This window comes from Trachypithecus francoisi, unplaced genomic scaffold (assembly GCF_009764315.1).
Source record: "Trachypithecus francoisi isolate TF-2019V2 unplaced genomic scaffold, Tfra_2.0 Lachesis_group18, whole genome shotgun sequence".
Lineage (NCBI taxonomy): Eukaryota > Metazoa > Chordata > Mammalia > Primates > Cercopithecidae > Trachypithecus > Trachypithecus francoisi.
In genome coordinates, this window is record NW_022681463.1 from 864,897 (window position 1) to 884,620 (window position 19,724).

The 19,724-nt window shown below is 44.9% G+C and overlaps 1 protein-coding gene across 3 annotated transcripts in view; it reads left to right on the plus strand.

Annotated features, from left to right (window-relative positions):
- The window catches only part of CRYL1 (crystallin lambda 1), a 105,441-nt gene that overhangs the window by 24,750 nt on the left and 60,967 nt on the right, over positions 1 to 19,724 (plus strand). For all 3 annotated transcript variants that reach the window (XM_033177045.1, XM_033177044.1, XM_033177043.1), the window contains exon 3: positions 8,378 to 8,504. In XM_033177045.1, the coding sequence (XP_033032936.1) occupies positions 8,378 to 8,504 (127 nt within the window). The remainder of the gene's footprint in view (positions 1 to 8,377; positions 8,505 to 19,724) is intronic.

Sequence of the window (19,724 nt, forward strand, 5' to 3'; positions counted from 1 at the left end):
AAAAAAATTCTTCAGACTCTGAAAAACAAAAAGAACCAGCAATATTTCAACAAAAAAAGCCATAAAAGTTATTTCAGTCCTCCATTAGTTCAGTCCATGCAGTCAACTCCTGCTCTGCTTCATGTCGAGTTAGCCGTCTTTGTGAACACATCAGTCTTTCCATTAGTGCATTGAAAGTTTTCTCTCAAATCCAATGGCACCGTCTCCAAAGTTATCAGAAACTTGCATTCGAGAGTCCTTTTCATGAACTCCCTCCAAAGAAACAAGCCCTGGACAGTAGCTGATTTTAAGTCACTTTTTGTGAAGAATCAACACAAAACAACAATTGTGGATGACAAAAGTCTTAGGACAGCCATTGTTAAAGACACTGGTGACAAGGAAATTCGGTTATTTCTGTGGGATACAACAATTTAACGTGAAAATCATAATTATTACTGACAACATATTAAGACGTATCAGAATTTTAAGAATCTAATCTTGGAACACATTAACAACACTTCTATATAAACATAACCAAAGGGAGCTAAACAACATCTCAGATTTGGCAATGCTTCCTACATTTTTTTTTTTTTTTTTTTTGAGTTGGAGTCTCGCTCTGTCACCCGGGCTGGAGTGCGGCGGCACTATTTCAGCTCACTGCAAGCTCCGCCTCCCGGGTTCACGCCATTCTCCTTCCTCAGTCTCCCTAGTAGCTGGGACTACAGGCACCTGCCACCACGCCTGGCTAATTTTTTTCATTTTTTTAGTACAGATGGGGTTTCACCGTGTTAGCCAGGATGGTCTCAATCTCCTGACCTCGTGATCCGCCCATCTCGGCCTCCCAAAGTGCTGGGATTACAGGCTTGAGCCACCGCGCCCGGCCTCATCTTTGCCATTTTAATGTGTTTAATAGTTGAGTAGCATTAAGTATGTTCACATGGTTGTGCAATCAACAATCTGCAGAGCTTTTTCATCTTGTAAAACCGAACTCTGTGTCCGTTAAACAACTCTCCTTTCATGCCTCCACCAGCCCCTGGCATCCACCATTCTGCTTTCTGTCTCCGTGAGTTTGACTGCTCTGGGTACCTCTTGTAAGTGGAGTCATATGGCATCTGTCCTTTTGTGTCTGGCTTATTTCACTTAAGCATAATGTTAAGTAAAAGATTCATCCTAGGCCAGACGTGGTGGGTCACACCTGTAATCCCAGCACTTTGGGAGGCCAAGGCAGGTGGATCCCCTGAGGTCAGGAGTTTGAGACCAGCCTGGCCAACATATAGTGAAAAACCGTCTCTACTAAAAAATACAAAAATCCGTTGGGTGTGGTGGCACATTCCTGTATTCCCAGCTATTTGGGAAGCTGAGGCAGGAGAATCGCTTGAAGCCAGGAGGTGGAGGTTGTAGTGAGCTGAGACTGCGCCACTGCACTCCAGCCTGGCATATGACATATGACAGGATTCCTTTGCCTGTGGGGCCGAATAAGATTCCACCATAGATGTGAAACCATGTTTTGTTTATCCCTCCCTCTATCGGTGGACTTTGGATTGCTGCTTCTGTTGTTGACAACACTGCTATGAACATGACTGTGCAAAGCTCTCTTTGCGATCCTGCCTCAATTCTTTTGGAAATATGCACAGCAGTGGGGTTCCTGGATCATATGGTGGCTCTATTTTTAACTTTTTGAGTTACCACCATACGTTTTCCACAGCAGCTGTGCCGTTTTCACATTCCCGTCAGCAGTGCACGAAGGTTCCAATTTCTTCAGTCTTTTTAAACAATAAATACATGCTCCTTTTGAGTACACTTCAAAAATAGAAGCATTAAAAAAAAATTGAAATCACCCATACCCTGTCCTACCGTGAGAATTGTTAACATTTCCTTTTCTCTAATTTTAAGTAAAAATTTAACTTTGCTGAGTAGGAGCCAGTATTTTGAGTCCCAGTGTTAGGCTGACCTCTAGAGGTCGACCTGGCACATTGCAGCCTTCTACTAGTGCCTCTAACCTGACGTTAACTGTTAAGTGTGGCAATGCCACAGCCTGGTATGTGTGTGGCATTTGAAAATCCCGGTTGATTGGCACATCTTTTCTAGGTGTTTATGTATGTCTTCTGCAAAGCTTGAGTCAGAAGTTCTTCCAAAAGAATAAAAAAAAATTGGAGTTAATCTAACTGGCACAAAACGTTGCCAAAAGGCTGGGTTTAATTTGTGGCACGTGGATTTGTTGGCCCTGAAGAGAACACAGGGGTCTGTCTGCAGATGTAGGGAAGCTCCTCTGCAGCTTTCACTGGACGTCCCTCGGGACCACACAGCAGGGTCCTGGAGTTCGCAGTCGGCTGATGGGTTAATGTGTGACTGTGTCTCTCCCTCATGCTCAGGTTCTCTGTGTTACCTGTGCATGCTGCCCAGGGAGGAAGGGCCTGAGGCAGAACCACCACTGCACATTCCTCAGCCTGAGTCTGCTCTGCAAGAGGCCAATGGTGGTGGCTTTTCTTGCCACTGCTTGCTGTCTCCATGGGACGTTCTCATTCCGGGGTGGTCCCTGGAGGATTGAGGAACAAGAGACTCCTGTTCTCCTGTTATCTGTCTAATCTCACTCAGTACTTTTGGGAAAAAAGGTCAAAAGTTTGCTTTGGATTAGTGGAAAGGTTTGAAGACACACAGGTGGCCTCCTAAGGCTTGGAGCTGGTGCTTTGAGCACATCAGGTGCTCAGACATAGTTTCCTAAAGGACGCAATGGTTCCTCACTGTGCTCCCAGGCCTTGGCATCGGGAGACCCTGTGTGTGTTCGGTGGAAAGATGGTGGGTGGGACTGGGATGGTGGCACTAAGAGATTCATTTAGGTTTTGCTTCCTTAAAAAGTGACAAAGAGGATTGGCAGTGGTTAGTTCTGGAGGGTGGAGATATGAGGATGTTTATTGTTCTTTCTACATTTAAAATTTCTTAAATAAATTATGAAAGGAACTAGTCTTAGAAAAGCAATGGGCACAGTATGAAGCATCTCACTTATTCCTCTGGAACACCGAAAACTTTCGATTAAACTGAAGCGAGTTTCTGTTTGGTAGCCACAAATCGCTTTTCTGCCATGTGACTGTTTTTCTTCTGGTTGTATTTATGGGCAGTGTGGTTGTCTTTTACCAATGTTGACTCCTAGGCTTAGCCACTGCTACAGGTCAAACTTACATAAATCGTACAGTTAAAAACTGAAAAATTCAAATGTGTTGTAATCTCCAAACAAAGTCTGCGCTAGGCCCTTTCCGGCTCTGAAAGACGGTACTCTGATTTCTGCTCTCTATGAGGGCTGACTGTGATACCAGGCGAGGGAGTAAGATACAGGACACCATCTCTGCGGCTGCATCTTTGTCGCAGAAACAGACACTGTTCAGGGGACACCTGAGCCTCTGACAGTCACACAGGGGCAGCTCACGGCAGCTAGAGGGCAGCGGTGTCCTTTCCTAAAGTCCTGCCTTTTTATGGCCTGTGGTCACGGTGACTCCACTGCCGGCTGTGTCTCTGTTGCTCCTTCCTGCCTTCAACCAGTCTGCCCACTGTGGACGTCTGCATTGCTTTCTCTTCTTCTTCTTTCTTCTTCTTCTCTTCTTCTTCTTCTTTCTTCTTTCTTCTTCTTCTTCTTCTTCTTTCTTCTTTCTTCTTTCTTCTTTCTTCTTCTTCTTTCTTCTTCTTTCTTCTTCTCTTCTTCTTCTTCTTCTTTCTTCTTCTTCTCTTCTTCTCCTCCTCCTCTCCTCCTCCTCCTCCTCTCCTCTTCCTCCTCCTCCTCCTCTTCCTTCTCCTCCTCCTCCTCTTCCTTCTCCTCCTCTTCCTTCTCCTCCTCTTCCTTCTCCTCTTTCTTTTCTTCTCCTCTTTCTTCTTCTTCTTCTTCTTCTTCTGTTTTTGAGATGGAGTCTAGCTCTGTCGCCCAGGCTGGAGTGATCTCGGCTCACTGCAACTTCCACCTCCCAGGTTCAAGTGATTCTCCTGCCTCAGCCTCCTGAGTAGCTGGGATGACAGGGGTGCACCACCACACCTGGCTAATTTTTGTATTTTTAGTAGAACCAGGGTTTCACCATGTTTGCCAGGCTGGTCTCAAACTCCTGCTCAGGTAATCTGCCCGCCTCGGCCTCCCAAAGTGCTGGGATTACAGGCATGAGCCACCACGCCTGGCCTGGGGTCTGCATTTCTGACCGCCCTGTCGCTATAGAGCTCAGGCTTCCTTTGGGCTGGTTACTGCAGCCACCAGCAGCTGCCCATGGGCCTCTGCCATTGGCCCAGATTCCCATGTGGGGTCCAGTCCGTGGAAGTCATGGTAGTAAGCTCACATGGCAAAAAAGTAATGGAGAATTTCAGAGGCCTACCTCAGGAGCACCAGTTCCAAGGGGTGCTTGACAGCCACAGCGGGCGGCTGCTCGAAGGGAATTTGCCAGTTAGTCTTGCTAATCTAGAGCTTCCATTGTAACAACCAACCTGAGTCTGTGCAAGATGGGAGTCAAATTGGAGACCCCTGACAGAAGCTAGAGTTCTCTAAGGGCTACATCAATGGCAAAAAAAATAACTTGGATCCCCTAAGTGGAGGGTCACCAGTGGGGGCATTGACTCCAAGTGGAGGGGAGGAAGAGTTTCTCTGAGAATTTGTAACCATAGAGCAATCCTCAACGTTTCACAGCTCAAATTCATACTACCTGTGTCTTCTGAAAAACCCCCAAGCCAAGAATTCAGGTTGGTTCCTTGGTTGGTAGCGCCCCCAAGTGCCTGGCAGGAGCAAATTGCGTATCATCCCCAGAACAACATACCTGCAAACACACTTAGATGTCCAGAGTTTTGGCACAACTTTGGATGAGCCAGAACCTCACATGGCAAAACAGACGTTGCAGATATAATTGAATTAAGAATGGCAAGATGGGGAGATTGTGCTGGAATAGCTGGCTTGGCCTGATGTAATCGCATGGGTCCTTAGAGGGATAAAGGGAGGAAGGAGACATGATGACAGAAACAGGTAGGGCAGGGGTGGCTGGCTGTGAAGGGGGAAGAGGTCATAGCCACGGATGCAGGCAGCCTCTAGAAGCTGGAGCAGGCCAGGAACGCATTCTCCCTGAAACCTCCAGAAGGAGTGCGTTCCCTGCAGACACTTCGATGTTAGTCTACTTGGGATTTCTGACCTCCAGAACTGTAAGATGATACATTTGTATTGTTTAAGCCACTGTTTGTGATAATTTGTTACAGTAACAATAAGATACTAATGCTAGGCCGGGCGCGGTGGCTCAAGCCTGTAATCCCAGCACTTTGGGAGGCCGAGACGGGCGGATCACGAGGTCAGGAGATCGAGACCATCCTGGCTAACACGGTGAAACCCCGTCTCTACTAAAAAATACAAAAAAACTAGCCGGGCGAGGTGGCGGGCGCCTGTAGTCCCAGCTACTCGGGAGGCTGAGGCAGGAGAATGGCGTGAACCCGGGAGGCGGAGCTTGTAGTGAGCTGAGATCCGGCCACTGCACTCCAGCCTGGGCGACAGAGCGAGACTCCGTCTCAAAAAAAAAAAAAAAAAAAAAAAAAAAAAAGATACTAATGCTAGTGCTTTATTGAGATAAATTTACATGTCACACAATTGACTCATTTGACGCGTCCAGTTCAGTGGTTTTGTAGTATGTTTACAGAGTTGTGTAATTCAACATTTTCAAAGATGGATTGAAACATGCTACACAGTGGATGATAAATGAGCTTTAGATCGCGTGGTGCTCTTTTTTCCGGAATAACACCGCTTAAGAGGCGCAGTCTGCGTTCAGGGAAGTGTGCTGAGTGCTGTTGACGCAGAATCGCAGGACCCTGGAGGACCTGTGCGCGTCTGCATTTCCATTTTACCTTAATAGAGGAACCTTTCGTCATGACCGTTTTTGTTATATTTCCCTCCATGACGTTTCAAATATGTATTTGCTGGCACTTACCTTGGACCAGTTCTTTTTTTATTTTAGCTATCTACCTTAGAAATCTTAAATTTCTAATCTGTTGCTAAGACACCTCACAGTACTCTGTGCAACTAACAGACTTCCAGATGAACTGGCCAGGACACATATTTTGTTTTGTGTATTTTTCACTAACTAACTTATTTTTGGTTTTTGCTTGTTTGTTTTTTGAGACAGGGTCTCGCTCTGTCACCCATGTTGGAGTACCGTGGCACAATCATGGCTCACTGCAGCCTCCACCTCCTGGGCTCAAGTGATTCTCCCACCTCAGCCTCCCGAGTGGCTGGGACTACAGGTGTGCACCATCATGCCCAGCTAGTTTTTGTATTTTTTGTATAGACGAGGTTTCACCATGTTGCCCAGGCTGGTCTCAAACCCATCCTCAAGTGACCCGCCTGCCTTGGCCTCCCAAAGTGCTGGAATTACAGGCGTGAGCCACTGTGGCTGGCCTCACTAACTTTATAAGCCTCTAATTCAAGGAATTTGTTCTATATGAAAATTTTAAAATGCCGGCTCACTGGGGATGGTGGTCCAGGATATTTGATACTTAACACTGAGTTGTTTTGTGGATGATAAGATCTGAGCAGGGATCAGTATGTTTGTCTTTATAATTCTCCAAAATAAGATAGCTGTTTTGTGGCCCTATTTTAAGATAGGTAGTTTTTTTTAAGCTGATATATTATGAATCTCCCAAATTACTTATATGAGAAAAACTTCTCAAAGATTTTCTCCTTCCTTTTAAAAAAACTTAGGGCCAGGTGCTGTGGCTCATGCCTATAATCCCAGCACTTTGGGAGGCCAAGGCAGGAGGATCACTTGAGCCCAGGAGTTAGAGATCAGCCTGGGCAACATGGCAAAACCCCGTCTCTACCAAAAAATATAAAAAATTAGTCAGGCGTGGTGGTGTGCCTGTGTAGTCCCCGCTACTTGGGAGGCTGAGGTGGGAGGATCACTTGATCCCGGGAGGTCAAGGCTATGGCGAGTCATGATTGTGCCACTACACTCCAGCCTGGGTGATAGAGCAGGATCTTGTCTCAAAAACGAAACCAAACCAAACAAAAAATCTAAACAACAACAGCAACAAAAACAAAACAAAACCCAAAAAGCAAAAATATATTAAGAGTTGTAAGATGCTAACAGCAGAGCAGTAAACCCAGCACAGGCCCTTCTGAGCATGGTGGCCCAGGTGACTGCACAGATCACATGCCACAAAACCCACTCAGCTATAAGGTACCTTCTTTCAATCCTTCCATCCCAGGGCACTGACCCAAGGGAGAGGATTAGAACCACTGTTTTCCAGCATGCCCCCCACTCTGCCCCTGCCATGAGGATGGTTTCATTTTAAAACAAGTAATTAGGATTTTAAATTGTGGTAAAGTATATAGAATAAAATTTACCTTAATGTTTTGAGTGTATTAAGTATATTTACATTACTGTGCTACCATCACCATCATTCATCTCCAGAATGTTTTCATCTTCTCAAATTGAAACTCTGTATCCATTAAACCTTAACTCCCCATTCCTCAACCCCCAGCCCCTGGCAGCTACCAACATTCTAGTTCTGTCTCTGTTATTATTTTTTTGAGACAGAGTCTCACTCTGTCGCTCAGGCTGAAGTGCAGTGGTACGACCATAGCTCACTGCAACCTCTGCCTCCCGGGTTCAAGCGATTCTTCTGCCTCAGCCTCGTGAGTAGCTGGGATTACAGGTGCACGGCACCATGCCCAGCTTTTTTTTCGTATTTTTAGTAGAGACAGGGTTTCACCATGTTGGCCAGGCTGGTCTTGAACTCCTGACCTCAAGTGATCCACCCACCTCGGCCTCTCAAAGTGCTGGGATTACAGGAGTGAGCCGCCTGGCCTGCCTCTATTATTTTGACTGCTCTAGATACCTCTTCTAGGTGGAATCACACAGTATTTTTCCTTTTGTGACTGGCTTATTTCACTCAGCATAATGTCCTCAAGGTTCATCCATTTTGTAGCATGTGACAGAATTTCCTTCCTCTGTTGTGTGTATGTACCACATTTTGTTTATCTGCTCATCTATTGATGGATGCTTATGTTGCTGCTAGCTCTTGGCTACTGTGAATAATGCTGCTGTGCACATGGGTGTACAAAAATCTCTTACAGACCGTGCTTTCCATTATTTTCGGTTTATACCCAGAAGTGGAGTTGCTGGGTCATACGGTGATTGTGTGTTTGGGACCTGCCGTATCTGTTTTCCGCAGCGGCTGCAGTGTTTCACAGTCTCACCAGCAGTGCACAATGGTTCCAGTTGCCCCACATCCTTGCCAGCAATTGCTGGTTTCTATTTTTGGTAGCCCCGAATGGGTGTGAGGTGGTATCTCACTGTGGTTCTGCTTTGCATTTCCCTGATGATTCCTGATGTTGAGCTTTGTTTTTAAATGCGGTCTTGAATACTCACAGTGATCCTTCTCTCTGCCTTTCCAGAAAGGAGATGAAGTTGCTGGAGCAGGCAGGTGCTCTGAAAGGCTCCCTGAGTGCTGAAGAGCAGCTGTCCCTCATCAGTGGCTGCCCCAATATCCAAGAAGCAGTAGAGGGCGCCATGCACATTCAGGTGAGTGAAGGGCACTGGGGCCTGAGACATGGTCTCTCAGGCTCTCCTGAGGAACAGGGCAGGATACAGGGCAGTGGCAGGTGCGGGCATTTTGCATCTTCAAGGGCAGGATTTTATTTTATGTGATAGGAAATGTGGTCCTCAAAACACCCTGTATACTGGGTTCTCACCAGACTAGTGTGACAGTGTTCTGTTTTAGGAGACCAATGCCTTATCCGCGAGGCCCCTGGGGATTCTGGTGACAATGTTGTATTTTAGAGGCATTAAGCAGTTTTAGCAAAAATAGGTTTTCTGGGCTGCTAATACTATTTTAGTTTATCATCTTATCAACTGAGAGATTATATTATTATTCTCATAGGTAATTGAGCAAAAGCTTAAATCATCAAAAAGAAAACTTTTCAGTTGCATGCAGCCTTTCCAACAACTTTGCTTTAAAAAAGAGAAATCCTCATGAGGGTTGTTTGCACAGCAGGATGAGCCTGGGGAGGTGAGTGGTCCCTCCAGGTGGAGCTGGGAGCAGCCCCTGCGGCTTGCCCTCTTTCCAGGCACCCCGCTCCCGGAGCTCCTGTGCCCACGCACAGGCCCTGCCCTGCTGAAGAATCCCGAGGCATACCCTTGTCTTTTCAAAGGCTGCACTTACTGCTATAAGGTTTATGCAAATTAACCTAAAACTAAAAGAGTCATTATTCCCAGTACCTTTCCTTGATATTTTGTGTTCTGAGATTTGCACATTTCACGTTGTTCCTCTGTTGATATTCTAGCTGAGAATTTGGAAGCAAACCGAAAAGGCTGTGTGTGTTCTCTGGTCCGTTGCTGCTCTAAGATTTGGGTCAAATACAGATGATGGAGGTTTTAGGTCTCTATGACTCTAAAATTTCTTTAAATTGTTAAATTTCTCAATTTGCTAAAAATTCATTAAACAAATGGGTGTGGCAACAGAACACAAGGAGACGACTGTTTTTCAACTTCTTATCTCTTTCTAGTATATTATCCTCTATCTCCTGATATGGTGAAGTTTGTATGAAGTCGAAGGGCCGTTAAAGAGACCCGAGGGCTCCTAATGAGTTCCCAGTGACACCTGTTTCTGCCCTTTCTCAGCTGCGGGTGCTGCAGGAGGAGCTGCTTCTGAAGAGTACAGACGCTCTCCAGGCCTGGTCTTGGCAGAGAAGTTTCTTTCACGTGCATTTAGTTTTATTTTTTATATTTTTGAGACAGAGTCACTAAGTTGACTCAGGCTGGAGTGCAGTGGTGTGATCTTGGCTCATTGCAGCCTCCACCTCCTGGATTCAAGCGATTCTCCTGTCTCAGCCTGCAGAGTAGCTGGGATTACGCGTGTACCACCACACCCAGCTAATTTTTGCATTTTTAGTAGAGACAGGGTTTCACCGTGTTAGCCAGGCTGGTCTCAAACTCCTGATCTTGGCCTCTCGAAGTGCTAGGATTACAGGCGTGAGCCATTGTGACCTGCATGAGTTTAGTTTTTTGTTTTTATTTTTGTTTTTTGTGGTTTTTTTTTTGAGATAGAGTCTCGCTCTGTCATCCAGGCTGGAGTTCAGTGGTGTGATCTTGGCTCACTGCAACCTCCGCCTCCTGGGTTCAAGCGATTCTTGAGCCTCAGCCTCCCAAGGCATGAGCCACTGTGCCTGGCCATGAGTTTAGTTTTTAAGGAAAGTATTTAGTTATATAATGTGATTGAAATATGAATAAGTGATCTGTTATTATAATATTTCTACTTTCACATTTCACAGAATGCTTTTGTTCAAACTCTGCGCTGATACCTCCAACTTCAGCACGTTTGGCTTCATTACAATCACTTTTTGAGTCTCTCCAAACAGAATTCCCAGACCACGTTACCTTTGCCTGCTGGAGACATTGCTGTGCAGAGCTTTTTGAACCCGTCTGCAATGCTGGCGCTGCACATTTTATTCCCAGCCTCAAAAGACTAATTCTCAAACATTTAGGTGTTTTTTCCTCTTGTAACTTGTGATTCTGTAGCATGGCAACTTGCTGTGTTGTTGTTTTTTCTTTTAAAGAATCTTTCTATAGCTAATTTATACATTTCCTTGCAGTGACAATTGTAAAGTCATTCCCTAGGAATAATTCATCTGTCCATGTGAAATTTCTTTGTCTCCCCATCCCATTTTTTTTGATAGTTTATCATATGATTTCTGTAAACATCTAAAACTACCCTAATTGAATTAGTTCTGGTTGTGTGTGTGTGTGTATATATTGTTTTTTACAAAGTGGTGAACCCTCCATCATATGAGAACATTGTCATAGACTTGGACAATAAGGCAAGTTTTTCTGTTAAAGAGTAATCCGGGGGGAATATGTGAACTTAGAAAGCATGTAAAGTGCTTACATGGTACTTGGCACACAGAAAATGCTCAGGAAATGGTAATTATTTTATAATGTGGCCATTTATAACAATTTTGGTAATAAAGAATGGCATGGGACAGCATCTGGTGTTCTGTACCTGGTTGGCACTAGTGAAAACGGCCCTTTGACTAGGGCCTGTCTTTATTTTATAGATTAAATGAGTGTATTTACAAGGCATGACGTGTTGAGCCACATCTATTACGTAGAACACAGAGCCAGGCCGCATGAGGAGAGGAAAGTAGAGAAGGATGATGCAAACTAGTAGGTTTAATTCCTGTGAGAGTTGATACTCTTCAGAAATGGTTGTGCCTCCAATACCAGAGAGAAGAGTGGGTAGGAATTGTTCTGACCGGGAGGCTTTAGGAAGGTTTAATGCAGGTAGGATTAGAGCTTGTCTGGACTTTTGACAAGTGGATTTTGGGAGTAGGGATGGGAGGATTGTGTCTCAGGAAGCGATGAACGAGACGAGAGATCCCTTTGAGGATGTTCTTAAGACCACATGACAGACCCACTGGAAAGGTAGGAAAGGCTGGTCCAAGGTGGAAACCAAGTCAGCATGCTCTGAACACCAACCTGAAGAATTACTTAGGTGAACTGAGTAATATACAGTGCTTACAGGAGTACACGAAGAGAAGCACCATTTAAATGTTTCTTTAAAGAAAGATGAAGGCCGGGCGCGGTGGCTCATGCCTGTAATCCCAGTGCTCTGGGAGGCTGAGGTGGGCGGATTGCTTGAGCTTGGGAGGTCAAGACCAGCCTGGCCAACATGGTGAGACCTCATCTCTACTGAAAATACAAAAACGCAGCCAGGTGTGGCGGCGTGCGCCTGTGGCTCCAGCTACTTGCGAGGCTTCTCAAAAACCAAAAACCAAAAACCAAAAAAACATATTGTGAGACCTGAGGAAAAAATAATTATTAAAGAAAATGAAGAACTAAAGGGTTTGGATTTCAATCTATGTCCTGATTAGAATCCTGCAAGGAAGGTATTTAGTAGGAGAATGAAATGAATCAGAAGGAAAGATGAGTAAGAAAAAAAAATCAACAGTTCATTTTTGCCAGTTAACTGATTTTCTTGGGCATGTTTACACATTTCTTTTCTTCCTTTTTTTTTTTCCTCTTTGAGATGGAGTCTTGCTTTGTCATCCTGGCTGGAGTGCAGTGGTGTGATCTCGGCTCACTGCAAGCTCCACCTCCTGGGTTCAAGGGATTCTCATGCCTCAGCCTCCTGTATAGCTGGGATTACAGGCATGTGCCACCACACACAGCTAATTTTTTGTGTACTTTTTTTTAGTAGAGATGGGGTTTCACTATGTTGGCCTGGCTGCTGTCTAACTCCTGACCTCTCACTAGAGTGATCCACCTGCCTCCGCCTCCCCAAGTCCTGGGATTACAGGCATGAGCCATCGCGCCCAGCCTACACATTTCTTTATATGACGTAGAGCAAATTTAATCCTCTGAATTTTAAAACTAGTGCATAGGCTGGGTGTGGTGGTCCACGCCTGTAATCCCAGCACTTTGGGAAGCCATTGTGGGCAGATTACCTGAGCTCAGTAGTTCAAGACCAGCTTGGGCAACATGGCAAAACCTCATCTCTACTGAAAATACAAAAAATTAGCTAGGCGTGGTGGTGTGTGCCTGTAATTCCAGCTACTCGAGAGGCTGAGGCATGAGAATCCCTTGAACCCAGGAGGTGAAGGTTGCCATGAGCCGAGATGAAGCCACTGTACTCCAGCCCGGGTGACAGACTGAGATCTTGCCTCAAAAACAACAACAACAAAACTAGTGCATGTTAGTGTCTCAGGTTTACCAAACAAACAAGTAAATGAAACCCCCAAAGTGAAACGTACCTAATGCTGCACCACATGTTTGTTAAAGTACATTTGTGTTTCTAACAAAATATAATGTTAAACATGTATCTTACCTAATTAAACATCGCTGTGTTGTAAAGAACGTTTAGGACAATCCTGTTTAGGTTCATTATTCCAAAAATACTTAAGATTTTTGTGTATTTATGTTTCCACCCCTCCTGTTTATTTTCTTTCTCTAATGATTTGAGATTGTACTGTAAATAGAATTTTGTATCATGGTTTTTATTTAAAACTTAGAACATTTCCTGCTGTATGATTTGCTCAGGGTTATATCAGATAGAAGACATACAATTTTTTTTTTTTTTTTGAGACAGAGTCAGTCTTGCTCTATTGCCCAGGCTGGAGTGCAGTGGCACTATCTTGGCTCACTGCAACTTCTGCCTCCTAGGTTCAAGCAATTCTCGTGCCTCAGCGTCCCAAGTAGTTGGGATTACAGGCATCTGCCACCACACCCAGCTGATTTTTGTATTTTTAGTAGAAACAGGGTTTCACCATGTTGGACAGGCTGGTCTTGAACTCCTGACCTCAAGTGAGACATAAAATTTTTAGACCTAAAATATTGTGATAGTCACCATTTGATGGCAAACCTGAAAGAAGCTTCCATCTGAGAATTCCATTAAAGCTGAGGTTCCCAAAGTCCGCAGCCTCTACCGGGCTGCAGCCACTCACCTGCGCTGTGACGCTGCCTCATCTCAGGGTCCACAGACTTCTTGCCAGTGGCACCCCCTTAGCAGCTCTCACAGCTCCTTTTTCTGATTTATACAAGGGAAGGTTCTCAGTGTAGAAAAATCCGTCTAGGCTACTTGGAGACAGTTTTCTTTTTTTAAAAGAATTAATTGCTGTATCGTAATTGTACATATTTGGGATTCGTGTGAGATTGATTTGTGTGTTCAGTGTGTGTACGGTCAAATCCCGGTGTATTAGGATATCCAGAACCTCACATGTTTATCTTTTATTGTGTTGGGAACATTATACATCTTCTAGCTATTTTGAAATATATAGAATGATTAACTCTAATTTCCCTACTGTACTATTGAGTGCTAGAACTTATTCCTTCTAGCTAACTGTATTTTGTACTCATTAACCAGCTTCTCTTCATCCCTCCTTCCCTTCCTGGTAACTTGGCCACGGGTGTCCACCATTCCACTGTGTACCTCCACGAGACCCACTGCTTTAGCTCCTCTACATGGGTGAGAACGTGGGATCTTCGTCTTTCTGTGCCTGGCTTATTTCGCTTAATATAATGATCTCCAATGCCATCTATGTTTCTATAGTTTTCTTATAAGATATGTTGCTGTAGTTTTCTTATAAAAAGAAAATTCTTACTTTACGGAATTGTTCAAAAGCAAGAGGCAGAGCTTGAGGATACGCGTGCGCGTGCACGCACACACACACACACACACACATCCACACACTGCTTGCCACGATGCTTCAACTAAAAATAATCCCACTGTTGGATCTGCCCAGCCCCAGGGGGCAAAGCCCAGTAATTGGAGTACGGATTTCCCCGTGGATTGTCTTCTACCCAACCCTGGAGGGCGGGGAGCCTGGGTCAGACGCTTCCTAATACTCTGCTGAAATGTGGGAGCATGCAAGAAAGAAACCTGAATTTCTAGAACTTAGTGCAATTTTGAAATCAAATCTTGCCTGGCAAGAAAACCTACTGTGCTGGAAAAATAAGTTTACTCTGAAAAGCTGGTCTCAAGCCTTGACTTTTAAAGCACATTAAGGCTCATTAGCCACTATGTAGAGGCCTTATCTAATCTCTGGAACTTAAAACTGGAGATCACAGTAGCTGGTGGGAGCCATGGGAATGGTTTATGGAGTTATGAAGTTTAAATGGGGTTTCCTTACACAAAGTCAGAACAATAGCTGAAATTGAGAAGTTAAATTGATATTGTCTATGTAGGTGATCAGAATTTGCATCTCAACTATACCTTTAAAATGGAGAGAACGCTAGTCATTTTGAAAAGGACTTTCAGTCGCTGTCAGTAATTACAGGAAGTCGTGTTCTTTGGAAATTTGTTTTCTTAAAGGATAGAAGCTTGTTGGACTTTTGGTCTTGGTTCACTGAGACTCAGAATATTCCTTCTTTTGGTAGGGATGGGTGTGAGGGTTCAGGCAGCACTGGGCAGGTGGGATGGCCAGCCCTGAGAATATTCGGGAATGTGCAGGGAAACTGGAGTTAACACTTTTTCTGTTGTATGTGGTTTTTCTTTTTCCTTTTGAGATGGAGTCTCACTCTGTCGCCCAGGCTGGAGTGCAGTGGCATGATCTTGACTCACTGTAACCTCCGCCTCCCGGGTTAAAGTGATTCTCCTACCTCAGCCTCCCAAGTAGCTGGGATTATAGGCGCCCACCGCCATGCCTGGCTAAGTGCTAAGTTTTGTATTTTTAGTAGAGATGGAGTTTCAGCATGTCGACCAGGCTGGTCTTGAACTCCTGACCCCAGGTGATCTGCCCACTCCAGCCTCCCAAAGTGCTGGAATTACAGGAGTGAGCCACCACACACGGCCATACGTATTTTTTTCTTTAAAAATTGTAAAATCAGGTTTACTAAGATATAATTTACACACAAGAAAATTCACTCATTTCAGCGTTCAGTGCTATGTGTCTGATGTGCTATGTGACAGATGCATACAGTCACATATGAAACCAGAGTCACAGTCGGGGTTCAGAGCACAGAGTTCCTCCTTCCCTTTGCAGCGAATTTCCTCCCATCCTTCCCCAGGCCTTGCCCACCACTGATCTGTTTTTTGTCCCTATAGTTTTGCCTTCTCCAAAATGTTATGTAAAATGGAATCATGCATGATGCAGCCTTTTGAGTTTGGTTTCTCTCGCAGAATAAAATGAACTTGACGTTGTCTGTGCGGTTGTGTTGATTGGTAATTTGTTGCTGAGTGGTATGACATTGCTAAGGTGCGTGGGACTCCGGATGGACTGGGGCAGGCCCACCTCACACACTCCCGAGATCACCTGGAAGCACAAGCCTTCGGTTTTCACTTGCGACGTGTGGAAACATTCTGTCCTGATGTTCTACCAGCTTCTTGCCACAAGCCTTACTTTTCTTTTTTTTTTTTTTTTTTTGAGACGGAGTCTCGCAGTCGCCCAGGCTGGAGTGCAGTGGCCGGATCTCAGCTTACTGCAAGCTCCGCCTCCCGGGTTTACGCCATTCTCCTGCCTCAGCCTCCCGAGTAGCTGGGACTACAGGCGCCTGCCAACTCGCCCGGCTAGTTTTTTCTATTTTTTAGTAGAGACGGGGTTTCGCCGTGTTAGCCAGGATGGTCTCGATCTCCTGACCTCGCGATCCACCTGTCTCGGCCTCCCAAAGTGCTGGGATTACAGGCTTGAGCCAAAGCCTTACTTTTCTGATGGCTTGTTCTTGTTTTATTCGAATAGTGGCTTACAGAGCTGGGAGTGAGGGCTTATTCCTGGGAAGCTGTATTTTTGCTTATTTGCTTGGCTTTTTTTAATAGTATGTGTAGCTTCAAAGATATAATATGAGCAAGTAATGAAAAATGTTATACATTCAAGAGACAGGCAAGTTTTTCTCTTAATCTGTAATTATGTATTTAGGTTCTTCTGTGACCAAATAGGACTTGAGAAAATGCTAAGTCAAAACATAAGAAGGACAGTGAAATAAAGAGGAGGGCATCCTCATTGCGTTCAGTCTGTCTGCAGGTGAGGACTAAACATGGCCAGCGTTGTGGGTCCCCGCAGCGTCCACCAACGGCAGGTTATTGGCACGGTCTGCGCTGGCAGGCCCTGCGGTGATGGACGAGGCTGTGACCTGCCTGTGTCTCAGACTTCGTGGGACCTGCAGGAGCATTAGGAAAGCACTCCACTGTGATTTGTTCTCTTCGGCCTCTACCTTGTGGGGTGGAGTATGAAGTTACGTGTGCTGGAGCAGAATGTTAGAAGGCAACAGGCTTTGATCTTTTCCAGGAAGCCTGGCTCAAGGTCAGCGTTAGTCTGAATTTCTACTTTACCTTTGAGTTTGGGCATTTTGTCTTTTCCCCTTCACAACCACCTGCCAATGGAAGATGGTAATTTTTTCTTTTTTTCTTTTGAGACGGAGTTTTGTTCTTGTCACCCAGGCTGGATTGTTGGCTCACTGATCTCGGCTCACTGCAACCTCTGCCTCCTGGGTTCAAGTGATTCTCCTGCCTCAGCCTCCCAGGTAGCTGGGATTACAGGTGCCCACTGCTACGCCTGGATAATTTTTGAATTTTTAGTAGAAACAGGGTTTCACCATTTTGGCCAAGCTGATCTCAAACTCACCTCAGGTGATCTGCCTGCCTTGGCCTCCCAAAGTGCTGGGATTACAGACATGAGCCACTGTGCCTGGCCGTGCATTTTTTCTTTTTTTCTTTTTTTTTTTTTGAGACGGAGTCTCGCTCTGTCACCCAGGCTGGAGTGCAGTGGCCGGATCTCAGCTCACTGCAAGCTCCGCCTCCCGGGTTCACGCCATTCTCCTGCCTCAGCCTCCCGAGTAGCTGGGACTACAGGCGCCCGCCACCTCGCCCGGCTAGTTTTTTGTAATTTTTAGTAGAGACGGGGTTTCACCATGTTCGCCAGGATGGTCTCGATCTCCTGACCTCGTGATCCGCCCGTCTCGGCCTCCCAAAGTGCTGGGATTACAGGCTTGAGCCACCGCGCCCGGCCCCGTGCATTTTTTCAAAGAAGTAAATGTTTCTTCTTCGTCATGTCTCTAAGTCTGGAAGGCTGGGATCTAGCTGTGTTGTGATTTTGACTTAGGTGTTGGGGAGTGGATGGGGAGGTCACCTGGTGTGTTCTTGCAGCAGTGCAGGAAAATGCAGTTCTTGTTAACAGCCTGGTCCGTGACTTCCGATGAACTGTGCGACGTGGGAGAGCGCAGGGGCAGCCCCAGCATCCCTGTCTCGACATTGACATACTCGATGCTCTGTCCCCAGGGCGGGGCCAGCCACAGTTTTCCTTCCAGGCTTCTTTAGGACAGAAACCCTCCCTTTAAAAAATATTAATTATAAATATTAATAAAGTTTGCATGCTACAAAGAGGAAGACATGCCTAATTCAATTCCACTAATACCCATTTTTTACATTTTAATGTATTTACCTCCAGCTTTTTTTCTCATGTAATATTTATAATTGTAATGATAGTGTGTCTTTCTAGATACAGTATCATATTCTACTTATATTAATCAACATTTCATACTTTCTAGTGGCTATGTAAGAGTCTGTCAAGTGGATGTATCAACTAAGTCAAATATCACATAGAAAATAATGATCTTATTGCTACTTCCAGTATGGTGCAATTGTAAGTTAAACTTGGTTGGATCATCCCTCTGTCTCATTCTTCCACGCTTTTTGTGACTTTCTTCAGGGCAAGTTTGTTAATAGGGAATTACTAGACGTAAGCCCTTTTCCAGCTCTTGGTACCGTTTTGCTGAGTGGCATCAGTACATCTTCAGGAGCCACGTGTTAGTACAGTTGGATTTTAAGCTTGCCAGTGTCGGGTCTATTGATCTTTAAAATGATTATTGAAGTGTTACAGGAAAACATTGTCTCGGTTTGCAACAACCAGTGTGGCATCATCCCAACATCCACATTCTTAATTTGGTTCCTAAAATGGTTTTAACCCTCACTTTCCTCTAAACTTGAAACGTAGAATCTCAAATCCCTATTTAAAAGAAAGATGGCCGGGCGCGGTGGCTCACGCCTGTAATCCTTTACAGGTGTAAAGGGAGGCCTTACAGATTTTGGGAGGCTGAGGCGGGGGGATCATCAGGTCAGGAGATGGAGACCATCCTGGCCAACCTCGTCTCTACTGAAATATGAAAAAAAAAAAAAAAAAACCCAAAAACAAAAAACAAAACTAGCTGGCTTTGGTGTGGCGCATGCCTGTAGTCCCAGCTACTCGGGAGGCTGAGGCAGGGGAAGCACTTGAACCTGGGAGGCGGAGGTTGCAGTGAGCCGAGATCGCGCCACTGTGCTCCAGCCTGGAGCCTGGGAGGCGGAGGTTGCAGTGAGCCGAGATCGCGCCACTGCGCTCCAGCCTGGAGACAGAGCGAGATGGGGGCTGTGATCCCAGAACATTGGGAGGCCACAGTGAGTGGACGGCTTGAGCTCAGGAGTTCGAGACCAGCCTGAGCAACATGGTGAAACCCCACCTCTTCCAAAAATACAGAAAATTAGCATGGCATTGTGGTGCACGCCTGTGGTCCCAGCTGCTTGGGAGGCTGAGGTGGGAGGCTCACTTGAGCCCAGGAGGTGGAGGTTGCAGTAAGCTGAGATCCCGCCACTGGACTCCAGCGTGGGTGATAGAGCGAGACCCTGTCTCAGAAACGAACAAACAAAAACGAACTGAAGTAAAAGAAAGACTGTCCGGAGCTCTTTTGGAAGGATGACGTGATGTTATAGCCGGGGGAAGCTGACTCCATGTTGATGATATGGTCGGTCTAGATGGAAACAAATCGTCTCTTCTGCTTTAGAAGTTGTAGGTTGTTAAGTTAATGCCCAGAGTCAAAATAAGCACATATCTAATAGAAACAATGTTATTTTATAAAGTCTGTTAAGTGGAAAATATAAATATAAGCTAAGAAAATACTTTTTGATCTTATCACTGGGTTAAAAACATGATAAGCCCATTTGAAAGTGGTCACGGCGTACATATTTAATGCTTGGAAACTAGTAAACACTTGAGCAACTACAATATTTGCTTCTCGTTATTTTTTCTAGAGTATTTTACTTTCTGCTGTCAGCAGTGGGAGATGGTTATTTACAAAGACTGTTAGATACTGTGTACTATACAGAATACACCATGGAGCCTGCCCATATATATTTTTATATATATAACTACATAATATATATTATATAATAATATATAATACTGTAATATATGATATACTGTAATATATTATACTATAATACATATGGTAGTATATAGTAGTTATAGTATTATATATTATTATATACTATAGTATATATAGTAT